The following is a 17635-nucleotide window of genomic DNA, read 5'->3' on the forward strand; positions in this document are numbered from 1 at the left end:
TTAAATCATTCGCGAATCCAAACAGAACATTTGAATAGCAACGTTTGTACCTTTTGTTCAAGGTAGTGCGTGAATCTAAAACATCTATTGGTTGATTTACATATGTAATTTGCATTAGATTCAAAACAAAGCTCCTTTGATGTGTGTTTTTATCTTTTATCCCGTTTTTCTCTGGTTTCAGTGGCCACCTTGATCAATTCCACTGCGTTTTGCCCATAAATCTCCACTTTATTCCCTTCAAATGTTATCAACACCCACTCGTAAAGAACTTTCGCGTAGATAATGTAGCTAGATGCGCTCTCCTTCAGAGTTTTTGTTTGAATTTGTGTGCAGTCATTACACCTGTCTCAGGCACTCAGACGCAAATTTGAATTTTATCTGTGGGAGAGACCAGCGCTTCAGCACGCATGCGTCAGGCTTGTACACAACATTAAAGATCGCTTCTCATTCAGAGCGAATGTTATTTTGATCTTGCGGGCAGTCAACATGGAGGCCGGTAAAGATGCTTGTATGCTACAATTTAACAGCGACACGAAACTAACTTCAGAAGAGTTCGTGAAAGTCTTCAAGGAATTTGACAAAGACGGTAAGAATTAATTCCCCAAAATAGAATTGAAAATTGTCCATCGCGGTCATGTTTGAATGAACGATTTGTTGAATCACACGAAAGAGTTATCTTGCATCCCTCTTTTTTATTTTTCAGGGAATGGTTACATAGAGGCAGACGAGCTGAATATGTTTTTGGTAACTCTCCTGCAGGAGACAGGCAACGAGGTATCAAAGCGCTTTGCACGGTAACATGTATTGGTTTATTGCATTGAATTTTGGGTTATGTTAGTACAAAGTGTAAACGCGAAGCTTTTTCACCGCACTCCGCGAATTTTTCCGATGGTCTCGCAAATCGCTCTTAATGTATGTATCTTTTTACTTAAAAACCAAATAAATGTGAATGTTCTTCTCGTATCAGTTAGCCACATGGGCAAATTTTCATTTTGAGATCGGTGATTTTATTAACTTCCTAGGGCGATCTTATACATATCATTGTAAGCTTTTCGATGTTTTCGAGGTCAAGCAGTTAAATAGTTTCACTGGTCCATGAGGATTTTCTATTCTGAAGTGTTTCTTATAGCATTTTTTTATTAAACAGACATTCAATTATTCGAAACTGGCTCGCTTTTGATATTTAACTTAGTTGTCCGTGAATATTGCATAAATTTAATCTCGTGTTATAATTTTTTGTTCAATTTAATATGCAGCAATTACAAAACTAATATTTTTTTGCTTAGAAAATGCTAAGTGATTTAAATCCAAAAATCACAGCCTTTTATTTCTTACTCGCCTTTACTCACTTCCCTGCCGAATTTTTGTGTTAAATTTTTGCCTCCTTGAATATACTAATAAAATGTTTACAAAAGTACATGAAAGTTTACAGATTAAATAACGTATTTTATGAATCCTCTTAGTTCTGAGCAGCTTTGGTTCTCGCTATGTTTAAATTTTCCAACCTAATAATTATTTAATGAATTTTGGTTTTTTTCTACTGTGCAGGCTAATTACAGAACGATTCATTGGGGATTCGAAAACGGCTATCTTTTAACACAAATGCCGCATTTACAAAAGTACTCGGTAAATTGCATTTTCAAGACGAACTGATCTTTGACAAAGATTAAATCGCGAAGGCGTTCTACTTATTACCTTTATCAAGACAATCTTTCATAATTCTGACATAACAGCGGATTTGATTGGTCGAAGGGCTTTCCCATACGATGCACATAATTTATTTATGGAAACGCTCGACTATTTTCAATATTGAATCTTATCCTTTGGATTTTCTCCTCTTTGAAAAAATAAAAAAGGGAAGGATCTATTTGTTTCGCTTTGACAAGTTTCTGTTTAAAAAGAGATTTTTAAACAGAAACTTGTCAAAAAACTTGTTAAAAAACTTTTTTTTCCGAGCTTTCTAAAATCTGGTAGGATTGTGTTTCACGATCCTTGATTAAAAAAAGATGTCGAAACAAAGCAGAAGTCATGAAATATATAGATGTTGCCATTTTTACTCAATTTAATCAGTGCAGCTTAACCTTAAATGACTTGCAAGCCTATAGCGATGATAGAGACGTGTCAATTGTCGTTACATGTAACTCGTTTCGGTAGTTTACAGTGGAACTCGCTGGCTCTTGTGAAACCTTCCTGAGTTATGGAAGAAAAACAAGATCGGAAAAAAGTATATACTTATATATAGACACAGCAAAATTTACATGATGGTATTCCTAGATAAATATAAAAGCGTTTTTCTTTAATTATTCAGTCGTATCCAACGACTGCATCCCATCACACTGTTTTGATAAAGAGTGTATGTACCAATTATCGTTTTGAGGGTGATTTTCTTGTTCCTATTAATATTTTAGGGAAGCTACACCGCAGAATTATCTTCGATGCCTAATCAAAACACAATGGCCATTGCGAACCTGCCCTCCTTCGCGTTGCTTGGATTTATCGCCATAGAAATTCGGCCATCAACTCTGAGTTCAAAGTTTTCAACAAATGCCATTTAATTTCCTGCTAATTTCCTAGAATTCTTGGAGTACACAACTGGGCGTAAATATTTTTCTTTTTTACAGAGTCCAATTTCGACCTTATAACGAAGGAAATACAACCAGTCACAGTTCGAGCTATCGAAAATTGGTACGTCGCATTTTTAGAGCATCTTTCAAAATGAAAGTAATTTCTGACTGATGACATTAAAATTTCTTTCATATCGATTGTACTCTCAAGGTTTGCAAGTAAAAAGATGTTCAGTTGTAAGCAAAGTAACCTTGGAATGGCCTTACCTTATCAAAGGAACCTTTTTTTTATTACGAATGTGGCTTTTTGCTTTTCGTTTTGCTCATGCTAAATTGAATCATGTTCCTACAGTATTACACCATACGTTTCTCACCTTGACCGTTGTTTACGTCTTGGAAAATAAAGAACTTTTGGAAATTTATTATGTAGGAATGTGCACCATATGAAAATTCGTCCAAGACGCGGTTAGCGTCGTGGCTTTCGATTTTTCTTGAAGAGTTCGCTCTCCATAAACGAACAGGCCGTTTGTGGTTAAAAGTTAATTGAATCAATAATTTATGAATATATCTCTTTAAGCGATCGTCATTAACACACTGGGGGACAAATGTGGCCATTAGTCCCAACGGGCGGTATAAAAATAACTCGCATTGAATGGCTAACTTGATAACTCATGGAGAGCTCCCATTTGGGCACCATTCATTACGATCCTTCGTTCACCCTTTGTTAGGAATATGTTTTTTCAAATTACTCATGTTTCTATTTAATTTTTGCGGTTGTACAAACTGCTTCGGATGAGAATATGAAAAGGACTTTTTTTGATAGCATGTTGAGTTTTAGATTGATCATAATTGCAGAGTGAGAAGAAATTATCAATAACATGTTTGTTCCACTCAATATGAAATAACCAATCACAACTGTATCAGTTTTTTGAGAATTTCGGACGTTTCCTCGAAATGACTCGTCCATACGTACTCGGACATTTTTGAACACGGAGATTACTTTTTAACGAGTTAAAAAAAATGGACAGACGTGAACAACGCCTCAATGGTTTAAGTTTTATCTGTGAGAATATGCTGGGTAAAGATTTCTACTTAAGCGAATCATGTTGACAATGTTAAAGTTATTGATACAATGAGCAACAAGGCGTCTCACCGGTCTGATGATAAACTATTGTAGCACGAGAAACTTCAGATATTTGGGATAGTTGGTCATGAAAAATGCGATTTTATTGAAAACTAATTACACAACTCATAAAAAGGCGATGGAAATATATGCTCTTTGTCACTTACTGGAAGTAAAAATTGAGTTAAAATCTTCCTTTTTTTCCCTTTTGAAGACACCATCACCAGAGGAACTTGAGAAATTCAAGGAGTATGTGCTAGAAAAGTATGACGAGAATTGTGACGGCAAAATAAGTATGGATGAGGTAAGCACCTAAGGTATACCATAAGGTGACTTTGTGGCGTCACAAGTGGACACTTAATATAGCTATTCTTAAATTTGGTGCAACTCGGGTGAACGCCATCATGTCGTGACTCTTAGCGAGGTTATTCTTCCTCTAAATGACTCTAGTGTTATTCTTGTATCGTTGATATCGTTGAGTTTATCTTGAATGATCTTGATTAACTGGTAGTTTCTTAGCGTTGCTGATGAAGCGATAACCAACCGTAGCTTCCATTACATTTTACCCTTTTTACTCGATTATTTTTGACACCCTATCATAGCGTCAGAGGTTCGTGAGCAACACCCTGGCTCATTCAGCACAAATAATGCACAAAGTATTCTCGTTTTTGTTTTCATCATAGTCAGTACTTATGTAATTTTTTTTCTGAATTTTAGCTCGAGAACATTCTTCCTACAGAGGAAAACTACTTGAAGCAATTTCGAGCAGAGTTCTCATCTGAGAAAATGGATAGTATACAATTCATAAAGGTGAGAGACGTAAGTCAGGTATCAACTTTTATCTCCATTCCATTTAGGATCTGAAGTGTCAACATTACTCGAATTTGCCCCGAGGTGACAGTTTTGAGCCCATGCATTCCTCCTGCGATGGAGCAAAGTCCATAGACAATACTTCATCTCGAAAAAACAGATAAAAACGAAAACGGGATAAAATAGCGCAGTGTGGGTACGACTACCATGTTATAACGATGATTCTTTTGTACCGCCTAAAAGTCCACCCCCAAATTATCTCGTTAGCGTCTACGAGGTTCATCCGTAATGAGTGTGAGTAGTATAAAATTCACGAGTTCGATTACCATTTTGAACCACAGGACATACATACATACATACATACATACATACATACATATACTTTATTTCAACTCGAATTTTCAGAGTAACTCTGTTGAGCTAATATCTTCGAGAAAGAAAAATACATGTCTGTCAAATTATAAATAGAACTACTACCAATACAATGATAAGAAATTACTACTAGAAGTCCATTTTACTTATGGCTATCTTAAAATCTTTAAATGATGTAATTGTTCTCTTGCTGTCCGGGAGCGAATTCCAAGTTTCTGCTGCTTGATGTCGGATGCACTCAAGACCATATTTTGTTGTTTTTGGTATAGGTAGAGTCAGAATATTCTTTCCTCTCAGTGAATAACTGGAATTACGAAGAACAAAAAGTTCTTTTAGATATCCAGGATGCATAGAAATAAATAAGCTCTTGAAAACTACCATTAGAGTTTTGTAAAGTCTTCCAGTATATAAGGATGCTATCTTTGCTTTCTTTAACAGATCATCATAACTAGACAGTGGATCATTAAAAATAGATCGTAAAGTACTTTTGTTCAAAGACTCTCGTTTATCACAATTTCTAGTGCCAGAAAAATGCCAAATAAGAGAGCAATATTCAAAGTGTGGTAGAATAAAAGCTTTATATAAACGCAGTATTACATAACTGGTAATAATGTTTTTAAATCTCTTAAGAACACCAAATTGTTTATTAACCTTTTCACACATCTGTGAGATGTGACAATTAAAGCTAAAATCCTTGTCGATAATTACGCCCAATAATTCAACTGAATTCTTAACAGGAAAAGAAAATTAATATTCACTATTCGCATCAATGACCATTGCCTGATGCTTGTCTGGATTTACAACCATGCCATTTCGCTCATACCAACTGTTAGCAATTCCAAGTTCGTATTCCAGCCGTGTGTTTAGCATTTCGAGGTCCTTGTCAGACGAGTACAACGGTTGATCATCGGCATAGGCATTCAAGTTTGCTTGCTTAATGTGATAGAATAAATCATTGATGCGAATGTTGAAAAATATGGGGCCAAGGACACTTCCCTGGGGGACTCCTCTTCTCACTAACTCCCATTCAGAAAATGTGTTTCCAATTTTTACGCGCTGTATTCTTGCAAAAAGGTAGCTCCTCAAGAATCCAATGCTCATCTCGCCAAGACCATAAGCCTTGAGTTTGGCAAGCAAGAGAGCATGAGGGCTACTTTTAAAAGCCTTTGATAAGTCCATAGAAACGATTGCTACAGTTTCTTTACTATCACGACATTTCCTCCAGTCTTCTATCAGTCTTAATAAAGAGGTTTCACAGCCGTAATCTGGTCTATATGCAGAGATGAAATTTGATAATATATCTTGATAAAAAGGCTCAAGTTGTTTTGCTAGGATTCGTTCAAAAATGTAATTGAGGGCCGGAAGAACAGATACGGGTCTGTAGTTCTTTTTACAAAATTCATCGTCCTTCTTCGATAAAGGGGTCAGTTGCCCCATTTTCCAGCGTGAAGGATAGTGACCTAGATTGTTTGAACAGTTCATTAGTTTTGCAAGAGGCTCTGATATCACAGATGCAGACTCCTTCAGTAATCGTGGAGGTATAAGGTCATGGCCGCAGGATTTACGCGTATTCACTCCTAACACAAACTTCTCCAATTCCTTTGAGTTAGTAGGTTCAAAATCGAAATTTGTCGTCATGTTTGAAGAATGGTTAGTTAGTATGGCCTGAATGCTTGAATGAGTGCTGTAATCAGTTCCAAAGTCTTCCTCGTTTATCTCTGCTGCTGCATCAGCAAAATGAATAAAATAACTGTCTAAAATATTCTCCATCTCAGTTTTGTCTTTGATAAGTACCCCATTTTCTTCCAGTAGGATGTCGTTAGCTTGCCTTGATTTCTTTGACTGAAGAAAAGGACGACAAGTGTTCCAAAACTCGTTCGCTTTCTCTGTTGCTGATTTATTGAGAAAGTATGCCTTGATCGCTTTTCGTCTCAAAGAAGTACACTTATTTCTTTGCTTTTGATGGAGAGCATAGTTTGCATCTGTGCGATCTTATGTGAAATTTTTCCACAGCTTATTTCTGTGTCGGATGGATTTGCGCCATTGTTCCGTCATAAAAGGCACTTGATTGCCTCTCACATGGAATTTCTTTATGGGTGCTTCTTCTTTTATAATGTCCAGATAAAGTGATTCAAATGCAAATAATTTATTGTCCACATCGTCAAAAACGGAATGTTAGCATCGAGTGCAAGATGGATAAAAAGCATATTTTGGGATTGATGACGTTGCGAAAGGAAAGATTGGAATTGAAAGAAATTAAAGAGAGTGAGAAGAGATGAATGTTTAAATTTTTCCCAGCTTGCGTAAAACGCGTTACTCATTTAAAAACTCTCACCTTCGTAACAGCAACTTTTCCCAAAGGAGATGCTTCCAGGTTATTATGAAATAAATTAATTTGTATTTTATTGATCAATTGATAAATCATTTGATGATTTGTTTTGTTTTTTGTATCTTTTTTTACCTTCGCAGATCTGGAATCACTATGATAGTGACAGAAGCGGGTACATGGAGGGGGACGAAATCGAAGCGTTTCTGAAAGATTGGTTGGAAGCAGACGATCAAACCGTGTCCCCGCAGCGAATTTCGGACTACAAAAATTTTATAGTAAGAATAACCAGAATTCTTTCGTGTTTAACTTTCCTTTTCACGTATGCAATGCAAGCATTCTAGCCGTGTTAAAATGATTTCAGTATTTATGTTGTTCTTCGTGACTGGCAGTTATTACACAACAGCATTGCCTCCAATAATGACCATTGAATTTTGAAATGTTTGATGGAAAGGTATCACGAGGCCTTCTGTCATATCATGCCTACCATTCCCCGCTCCAAGTCTCTGTTTATCGAATCACGAAGTGCCTTCGTTCTGTTGTACATAGGAAAGTGACCTTTGAATTTGGTTCTTTTAGATGGATCGCTACGACGACAACAAAGACGGGAAAATTGGATTGAAAGAACTTGCCAAGTAAGGCTTCATTAGTCTAGTGTGATTTTTCATTTTTTGTGAGACCAAAACAAAATGAGTAGCAATGACTTTAACCATCATTTATTCAATAGCGCATTTAAAAAAGACCTCGTATTTACACAAGTAGGTAACAAAAAGTATCGTTCTGAGGAAGGAATCAAAAAGGAAAATACGTTGCCGAACGTATTTTTGAACAACAATTTGGACCTTATAACAGTTTCCTTTGACCTGTCGCGTATTCCAAAACTTGCCTTGAGCTGTGGAGGGTAAATTATTTTCAAAATGACCAGAACTAAAGCGAAAACTGTTTAAAGTTTATGTCGCCTAAGTACGAATTAGCTAGGATAAAATTTCAGTTTGTACTAGGCACATCTGGGGAAAGTCTATTTGGTTCATTGGCGCAACACACGAGTAAGTGAGAGCTCCCTCTACCTGCCTAGTCTTTTGGAGTTCGACTCGGAAACATATTATCTAAAGCTTGTTTTCAATCATCTATTGTGGTGTAGGATCCTGCCTCCTGAAGAGAACTTCTTCGCTAGGTTTCAGGTACTGAATATTCCCCTCTATATACGCTACTTGTTTGTATTTTTTCGCTTTGACTTAACTTGACCAAATGTTTTGCTGCGTACCATAACAAAAATAATGAAGATTTTTTCATCATACTGCAAACAGCATATCAAGATTCATCTTTCTGTTGAGTGAAAAAATATTTGACCATATTGCTTCTCAGCCACCGTATGTTTTAGATTCTTTAAGGCGGCTCTGGACTGTATATATAATATTTTAAACTTGGCGAGAAGATGAATCTTGGTATGCTGATTGCAATTCTGTATTGAGAGTCATCGGCTCATTAATCAAGAACTGAGGATTTCCAAGAAGGTTGTAGAGGTGCTATGATAATCTTTTATATAAAAAAAAATATCACAACTTCAGAAATGATTAAGAAATTTTGGTACCATTTGCAAAGAAATATAACATAGTGCCTACGGCCTCTCCAAAAGAAAGGCACATTAGACACAAAGACTAGAGAGCTACCGTCAGTGGAGGAATTGATCTTTAAAAAAAGCGAAACTATTTTGTGCTACCTTTAATCAAGCTCATGATAAAGACTATACTTTTATCACAACCAAGCGCCTTGAGCACAGGATATGTGTGCTATATAAATAAAATTTATTATTATTATTATTATTATTATTATTATTATTATTATTATTTAGGGAAAGAAGTGTTTATCAAAAGAGGACTTCGAAGCAGTGTTTGACCATTATGACACGGTAAGTTGTTAAAAAAGTTGATTGTGTCTAAGGGTCCGTTGTGTTGTCACTGGTGGTGTATTATGAATTGTAATCAGCTGATTTCCAACGATCGGTGTTGCCTTGTAGCGTTCGCAATGGCAATCACCACCAGGCCTGTTCTTCTTCTTGACCACACTTTTAGCAAAAGCATTGTTGCATCATAGTTATGTTAAGAAGTAAAATAATTTTTTTGTCAGTTGTATCAGAAGTTTATTTGGGTTGACGTTTTTTCTATAGGAATGATTTGGATATATCAACAAAGTTGAAATGGTAAATTAGCCACCGTAATGATTACAAAAGCTGACGTTTCGAGCGTTTGCCCTTCGTCGGAGCGAATGACGAGGGGCTAACGCTCGAAACGTCAGCTGTTGTAATCATTACGGTGGCTAATTTACCATTTCAACTTTGTTGATATATCCAAATTATTTCGTTACTCCCACCGACGCAGCCCCAAACAGTTTCTTTCGAAACTATCAGCCTTTATTCATTTGTTTTTTCTATAGGACAAGAGCGGTGAAATCGAAGGCTCTGAACTGTTGGTTCTCTTGCGTGACGTCATGAAACGGATGGGACTGGTAAGAAACTCTCAAATTTTCGAAAGTAGTCTTACTTTGCGCAATGATTAAATTTCGCTCACTGAATTTGATTGTTTGATCGTCTCAGGAACCCGACAACGCTGCAGAGCTGGAGAAAATGAGAGAAGTCGTTCTTGAAGTCAGCGATAAAGACAAGGATGGGAAACTTTCCAAAAGCGAGTTGTCGATGCTGTTGTCCGACATGAATGAGTAAACATTTTCAATAACAACGGATGAGAACTTTACAAGATATTGAGAGTTTTGAATTGGTATTTATTAGACGCATGTGGTATAGCGACTTGGCAAAGCAAATTGTGAAATTAGGCATCTTTGCTAGGAATTGAATGGCTTGGATCTTCCCTTGGACAACCTACTACATGTTTACAACTCAACCTTACCAGCATGAAGGAGATAACTTTAATACTATGCCAGTCTTCTTTCAAGAATTTTTGGGGGAAACACCAGAAATTTCCCTGTTTTTCTAATCTCTTTTTTGTAGAATAAGCATTTTTTAATTCTTAGAAACTTTCCCCTGAGTTTTCCTCATTTGGCACAAACCGTGGTAGATCCTCACGTCTTTTTTCTAAAACAGTGCGATAGAAGTTTTAAAAAAGAACAATATTGTCCAGTTGCCCCAAGTTTCGTAAATTAGAATTTAAATTGTCAATTCAGTCTTTTTACATGTTGAATTTGAAGCATTTTAGGAGTTTTCTATTTGCCAAGAAATCCTTTCATTTGAAAAATTATCTTTGTCCGTGAATAATGTACCTCATGATAAAATAAACAGGTACTTTCTGCGTTGATGTATGTGCAAATGTTTTATTTCCTGAAGATAACATTTCATATGGCGGCGAGCTAATGGGGGAAATACCCGTTTGATCAACTTTCTAAAGGAAAATAACTTTTAAAATGGCCATGGAAAATTAAAGTTATCCATTGACACATCTGCCCTAGAATAAAAAAAGGAAAGCAACGGAAAAATCAAACTTGAAAATCAATTTTAAAGCTAAAATTCTCCACGACTAAAATGAAAAAACGGAAAGTTGTCTTTCAAAACAAATCCCTTAAACCCCCTTAAAAAGAAAGAAGTTACCAAAAAAAAAAAGTATCTTAGCATTAGGCTTGGCCTGACTCATGACAGTTTGGACAAGATTTTTTTCACTTCCTGCTTGCTAAATTTCTTGTTCTTGTCTTTGTCGAATTTCTTCATCTTTTCTTCTTTAAACTTTTCAAAACTCTGGCCCGGCTGCGGGTACAAAACAAACAAAAAAAAGACGAACTTAAGATAACTATACTTTTCACTTGCGAGGAACACATACAAACATGAATTGAGCTGAGAAAGGAAGATTATTTCCGTTTTTGTTTGATTTTTCTGGTTCTAATTGTTTTATGTTTTGTTTTTAAGTAGTATAAACACTACCGACAATCTTAGGCTATTTACAATGCCATGCATTAAACAATTTAACAGTGGCTACATAACTTACTAACATCTTTTTCCAAGCAAGCAACTTACTCTAACGAACCTAACAACTGAGGATTGTAAACTTATGGTTAGCTTTTAGTTTTCTTCATCTAGCGATTCATTGAATTGTTTATTTTTTCTTAACCCTTGACCACCAAGAATGCCTAGTCACCCCTCGTCATTCACCTTAGGAAATGTATAAAGAACACTATGGAGAATGAGATACAATGAATATATGAGGTTCATATATTTTGAACTGCGGTATAGATACATATGATGCACGATCCTCGCAGTAGATAGCGCTATTTATGCGATAGCGAAAATCAGACCTGAGAAAAATCAGGCCTGTACGGGACTCGAACCACTGACCTCTGCGATACTAGTGCAGCGCTCTACCAATTGAGCTAACAAGCCAGCTGGGAGCAGGCCAGTTGGCCATAATACCGCAGGCCAGTCTACTGCGAGGATCGTGCATCATACGTATCTAATACCGCAGTTCAAAATATATGAACCTCATATATTCATTGTATCTCATTTATCACTTTCACGGGTTTATTACGAATCAACTTAACGGCCTGCTCCCAGTTGGCTTGTTAGCTCAATTGGTAGAGCGCTGCACTAGTATCGCAGAGGTCAGTGGTTCGAGTCCCGTACAGGCCTGATTTTTTTCAGGTCTGATTTTCGCTATTGCATAAATAGCGCTATCTACTGCGAGGATCGTGCATCATACGTAACTATGGAGAATATGCATGCTGGTGTTCATGAGGGTGAAAAGAGCTGAGACCTACCTTGTGTTTTCTATCGTAGAGGTCTTTCAGGAAACCTTCAAGCTCGCACCCCTCAATTTCGTCACTTTTGTCCTGACGAATGGAATAATAACGTCCTTTACGATTCTAACAAAACTGATCGCGATACCAACGTTACTCAAAGACTAAAACCTTTTTGGAAATATATACTGATAATCTTTTACTACGATGCTAACAACAACGTAGCTCTAAAGCCTATGTATAAGGCTAAAATATTCAGTGGTGATAATAATTATGTTTTGACACTTGCCTGGTCGTAATGTGCAAATATCTCTTCGAATTCTTCTTCAGTAAAGGCCTGGAATAGATTTGGGAAAAAATGGTTACAAAGCAGGTATTGGAGCAAAATGGGAACCTATTTCAGATGTATTTCAATTTTAATTGAAATGTGAATTAAAAAAAGGCATGATTTTAAATGATATTTGTAAGTTTGTCTTTCTACGTGGATCTCTCTCACCTCGTATTGCTCCAGAAAGTTTTCCTCAACTGGGCAAAATCTGCAAAACAAAGTTGCGTAAAAAGAAATGGGAAAACAATCTAACTGGGCGAAGAAGGAGGTTCATAATTATGCTTTCTTTCATATTTTGGTTCGATCAAGCCCCATTTCGATTTTCTAAAGTCAATTTAAATCTGTTTTGACTTGTAAAAACATCAATTTCTTAGTAAGAGAATATCACGAGAATGTAATCTCTTCTTGCGAGTCGTAGCTATACGAGACATTTAATTTGACTAAAGCAAACATATCATAATAAAAACGAAATTTCGAGCTATGCAAAATGTTTCATGTTTTATGGGCATTTCACTACTAATTATAACAAATTAGGAATAGGAATTGAGAAGAGAAAATAGATTCTTTTTTTAAAAGAATATGATTTTTCCCATTACCCAAAGAATCAATGCACATAATAAAAGAATAATGTTTGGGTCTCAGTTTACTTACTTGCACATTTTTTCTAAGCTGACTTTATCCTCTTGAATGTTCAGCATTTCAAACTGCGAAAAAAATTTATAATGTCCGGTTATTTTCGCCTTCATGATAGGATAACTATAACTAACTATATAACTATGACACATGTATTCTCAAAGGTATTGGTCTTAGACATACATCTTATTAACCAAGCGCGAGAGCCGTACTGGGAGAATATCGGCCCGAGGTCTTGACAGTACGGACCGAGCGCAGCGAGGTCCGTACAAAAAAAGACCGAGGGCCGATATTCTTCCAGTACGGTCCCGAGCAAGGTTGGTTAATAAGAGATTTATTATACGACTGAAGTTCAAAGGGACACGAGTGCGGTATCGTTCGGGACCATTCGGGACAGTGCCCGGTCCAATACTTAGAGAATATCGGACCGGCAATATAGCATTTTGATTGGTTGATTTTAGTTATTGGCCCTCTGACTGCCCGAGTCGTGTAATAAATGTTTATTACAGCACAGGTCTCTTTTCTAACTCGTCCAAGATAGCCATCTGAAAAATAATACTTGTCCATATTATATCTTTCCCGAAAGAAAGAAAAGTGAATGAGCCACCCAGAAAAGTAAAATGTATGCCGTACATTTTTACATGTTACATACTTAAAATTTGTCTTCTTAAAAGAACAGAAAGTTAAAATAGAATGCTATGTAATTATAGCCATAGGTGTCTTACCATGGTTTTGATGTAATGATCAACTTTCCTTTCTAATTCTTCCGTATCTTCAGAGTCTCCCTCGCCCTTGTTCTTTGTAACAATATCGTAAAAAAATTTCTTAAAATAAAAAATTAAAAAGATGTTAGTTTCGGAAAGATAAAGCAGAGGGTATAGAGTCGTCATACCAAGGTATCGTTACTATGATGATTATTGTTATTAACACTATCATAAGGATGAAAACGTTATAAAATTCCCAATCGTACATGCAAATTCTTGTTAAATAAGGTCTTTTTGACATATATAAGTATACATAATATTTATAATTATCATCAACACTATTTTACTTTATAAATCTTCAACTTTAAAAAAAGGAGAAAGATGAAATGTTGAAAAACGAGTGACTTATTAACAAGAAAAAAGTTTCAGACTCGTAGTGTCTCACCATACCAGTCGACACATCTAAAGGAATTGTTATCATAATTATTAATATCATTTTCCGAAGTTATTATTATCATCAGTATCACCCTCACCATTCCTGTCACTCTCAATTTAATCACTTCTATCGTTGTCATCGTTGTTATCATCAGTTTAATCATAATCACTATTATCATCATCAAATGTTACCGCGGCTATTGTTACCTGCAGCTCCACTCTATCAAGATACCCACTGTTATCAGCATCATAATTATTCCAGAGCTATGAAAGAAGGTACTTTATCAGTTCGAAACTGTTATATTTTGATCTATATTTATCTATCTACTTATTGATATCTTTCCCCTACTGATTTCTATGTCTGTTTATTTATTTATTTATTTAATTATTTATTTATTTATTACACCCATTTGTCACTGGTGTTCTCTGCTATCTCGCATGGGAGCGATTTATTCAGGAATCGCACCATTTTTTTGGTCTAAATCGCATCTTTATTCCTAGCGGATGAGAAAGATTTACTAAAATACAACAATCGATCGGATTTCAAGGTTTGTTTAAAGAAACCAATCGAATTTCAGGAAATTGAAAGACAAGTTTTGCAACTTTTGACGACAAAGCTAAGTATTGGATCAGTAGAATATTTGTACGGATACAAAATCCTGCATTTGAACGACGGAATTTTCATATTTCAAACTGGATGTAATAAAGTGGTAATTGAACTTCGTGTCGTGGAATTTTAGTCTGGAATCATACTTGTGATTTCAAATCACACGTATGATCTCAGACCCAATTGCATTCCACTCAGGTCGATTACCATTATTAATCTTGTTTTATCGACAGTTATTATCTCAGCCAATGTCACCTTAAGTCGGGATTGCCGAGTGAGATTTTGGCAATTTTCTCGGAACAGTTGCATGTAGATATAATCAATCTTCACTGGCCCCAGAGAGAGTTTACAGAAAGTTCTAATGCATTGTAAGAAAGCACTTATTTATCTGTACCTTCATAAAATCCACGCTGGTAATTCTTGTTTTCTGCTCCCCGAATTCAGCTGTAAGGAAGTTAACGGGTGCTATTTCCTTTGTCAGCTATCAAAAAAAAAAAAACAAAGCAGAGCCTCCTATAGCTATTTAGCTGAATCAGTCAAAAGATATAGCTTCTCAGCTTTCTCTCTAAACAGAAACGTGACTTTTGAGTTATAGTAAGAGTAATATGTTAGGTTGTGCTTGCATCCATGACACGAATAAGACATTTTTATTACCGTTGTCATAGATACTTCATCGCCATCTTGCTGTTCTTCGCGGATTTTTTCAGCAATTACCACTGCTCTGGAATTTTCTATCAGGCCCTGCAGGTCGTGATTGAAAAAATTGCGAGAAACTAAAATGTAATGCAACAACAACAACAATAAACGGCAAAAACAATGACAACAATAGCAGGACAATAGCGGTTTAGAGCAGTTTATAATTGAGTTTCGAAAAACAAAAACCAAAGAAGTCCCATCGACCAATCAGATCAAAAGTTTTACATTAGCATTAACCAATGAGAACTCAGAGTTAAAACAAGCAAAATGCTTGGAGCATGGGGGAATGACCTTAAATGCCGACCAAGTCGTATTTGTTTTTGTTTCGCATCTGATATGTTGAAAGGATGGCGCAAGTTTCCTTGACCAGTCATATAGCAAAGTTAAATTAAAACCAAAGCAACCATGGATTACTTTCGACACCCAATTGAAAAATAGTAAACACTTTAAAACCCCTCAGATGCGTAAGTGTCATCAAAAATGTTTTCTCTTTAAGGCCCTAAGGCATTAGCGCAAAAATAAAGCACCACGGAATAAGTCTAATAAAAAAGAATCTAAAAAAAAATGTGTGTAAAGAAATAAATGAAAACGGTGCCCTCTGTGAAGATTTTTGTTTTGCCAAAATATCTCAAAATCTACAACCAGTTGCGGTTCTGGACAAATGGTTTAAATCTGAAATTGTGTGTTCAACTTGGTACTAATTACGAATTTTACATAACTACAACACGATTTGTTGTTTTAATCTGTACCACATCATCGTGTAGTTTACAAAAATTGATAAGTGTCCCCCCCTCCCTCAATATATATGTAAACACTACTGATACACAGATGGATGGGATGAGGAAATTAGGCGATGTAAAACTCGATCTGAAAAGCTAACGATCTTTTTTTACCAGCGCCACCCGGGATCGTAGTCTCGAATAATTATGTTTTCGAATTAGAAAATTAAAATTTAATTGTTACCCAACATTAAATGGCTCTAACGAGCAATGCGTGGAGAAGCCTGCGCATGAAACTTTGAATTTTGAAAATTAGTTATTCAAATTAATTCAGGAAAGTTTTTCATCAAATTAAAGGCAAAAATGCTCGATACTAAGTTTCGATTCCATTGGTGCATAAACAATGTACGCTGTCGTAAGGTGCAATTACCTTATTTCTTCTACTTAAATCTAATATTTCTACTTGCAATGACGCTTTTTTCTACCACAAAATTTTACGTGCAAAATGCCTTGAAAGGGCTAGTTTCGCAACGAGTAATGCAACTTGATAGATTGAGGCAAACATGCCCACCTAAGCTGCTAATAATCGATCGAGAAAATTTTTCCACAGGAAACCAAAGTAGAAAATGGCAATCGTATCTTAGCAGGTGGCAGCAGGTAAAGCTGAATTTGAATTTTTCGGTGACAATATTTCAACATAGGCAATTTAAGGCATAAAAAGGTAGTGTAAGGTAATTTCATGCCAGAAAATTGCAACTTCTCTATAATATCAAGCAGTAGCTTTAAAATTAAAAAATTATTATTAGCATAAATGATTTTTAAATTTACATAACGCCTGAAAATTCTGGTGATAAAAAAATTCGCGATAGGAGTGGCTTACTTCTAATAAAAATATTCTTGAGAAAATAAATACCTCGTCCACAAAAGCCTTCAAAAATGCGTCTAGTTCGCTCAGTTTGATGTCACCATCACCTGTAAATTTAATCAACGAGATAAAGTAAGTAAGTAGAAATATGAGAATAATGATATAGTTCATGCTAGCAGATGGTATAGCGCTAGATGTCTTTACTGACCGTCTTTATCGAATTTCTTTAAAATGGTCACAAATTGTCTCGACGATATCCCGATGTTGTTTTCTGAAGCCATCGAAGTCGAGAACAATTCAATTTATACCTTTTGTAATAAAAGCTGAAAAAATGACCAACAGAGACGATCAGGTAATATCTTCCCTTCAAAGCTGAAAAAAATGATTTGTGGTGTCTAAGTGAACATCTGGCATACTTTCAACGCTCAAAGGTTCATCCCATTGGTTGAGACATGGACACGTGATATGCACAGTAATAGAAACTGTGGTCTTATTGTAATATTGATTTATAACTCTAAAAAATTGTGAACTTTCTCTCTTTGTGCTTTAATTTATTCAACCTTTTTTGTTATTTTTCATATCATCTGCATTTGTTTACGTGGAAATAATTCGGGGAAATGGTAACTGACAAATTGAGCAGGTCCCTCATTAAAATTTGATAACATGAATTTCAAACAAGCTTTTCTCCAGTCGGTATGATATTTTTAGTTATCTTACAG

At 35.8% G+C, this 17635-nt stretch overlaps 2 protein-coding genes across 2 annotated transcripts; one reads left to right on the forward strand and one right to left on the reverse strand.

Annotated features, from left to right (window-relative positions):
- Nucleotides 1-408: 408 nt before the first annotated feature.
- On the forward strand, nucleotides 409-10503 carry LOC111326910 (calretinin). The gene is made up of 10 exons (XM_022930994.2): nucleotides 409-586; nucleotides 704-774; nucleotides 3902-3991; nucleotides 4405-4497; nucleotides 7339-7473; nucleotides 7775-7830; nucleotides 8337-8376; nucleotides 9048-9104; nucleotides 9629-9700; nucleotides 9789-10503. Exons 1-10 carry the CDS (start codon nucleotides 487-489, stop codon nucleotides 9912-9914), a joined length of 840 nt encoding a protein of 279 aa, XP_022786729.2. The 5' UTR covers nucleotides 409-486; the 3' UTR covers nucleotides 9915-10503.
- LOC111326909 (calbindin-32) lies at nucleotides 10500-17311 on the reverse strand. Its single transcript, XM_022930993.2, has 11 exons — nucleotides 17125-17311; nucleotides 16965-17023; nucleotides 15291-15377; nucleotides 15031-15117; nucleotides 14237-14293; nucleotides 13616-13714; nucleotides 12909-12961; nucleotides 12426-12465; nucleotides 12219-12266; nucleotides 11951-12022; nucleotides 10500-10946 (listed from the first exon to the last, which is right to left on the reverse strand). Exons 1-11 carry the CDS (start codon nucleotides 17195-17197, stop codon nucleotides 10833-10835), a joined length of 789 nt encoding a protein of 262 aa, XP_022786728.1. The 5' UTR covers nucleotides 17198-17311; the 3' UTR covers nucleotides 10500-10832.
- Nucleotides 17312-17635: the final 324 nt, after the last annotated feature.

The sequence above is a fragment of the Stylophora pistillata genome, chromosome 3 (genome assembly GCF_964205215.1).
Source record: "Stylophora pistillata chromosome 3, jaStyPist1.2, whole genome shotgun sequence".
Classification (NCBI taxonomy): Eukaryota; Metazoa; Cnidaria; class Anthozoa; order Scleractinia; family Pocilloporidae; genus Stylophora; species Stylophora pistillata.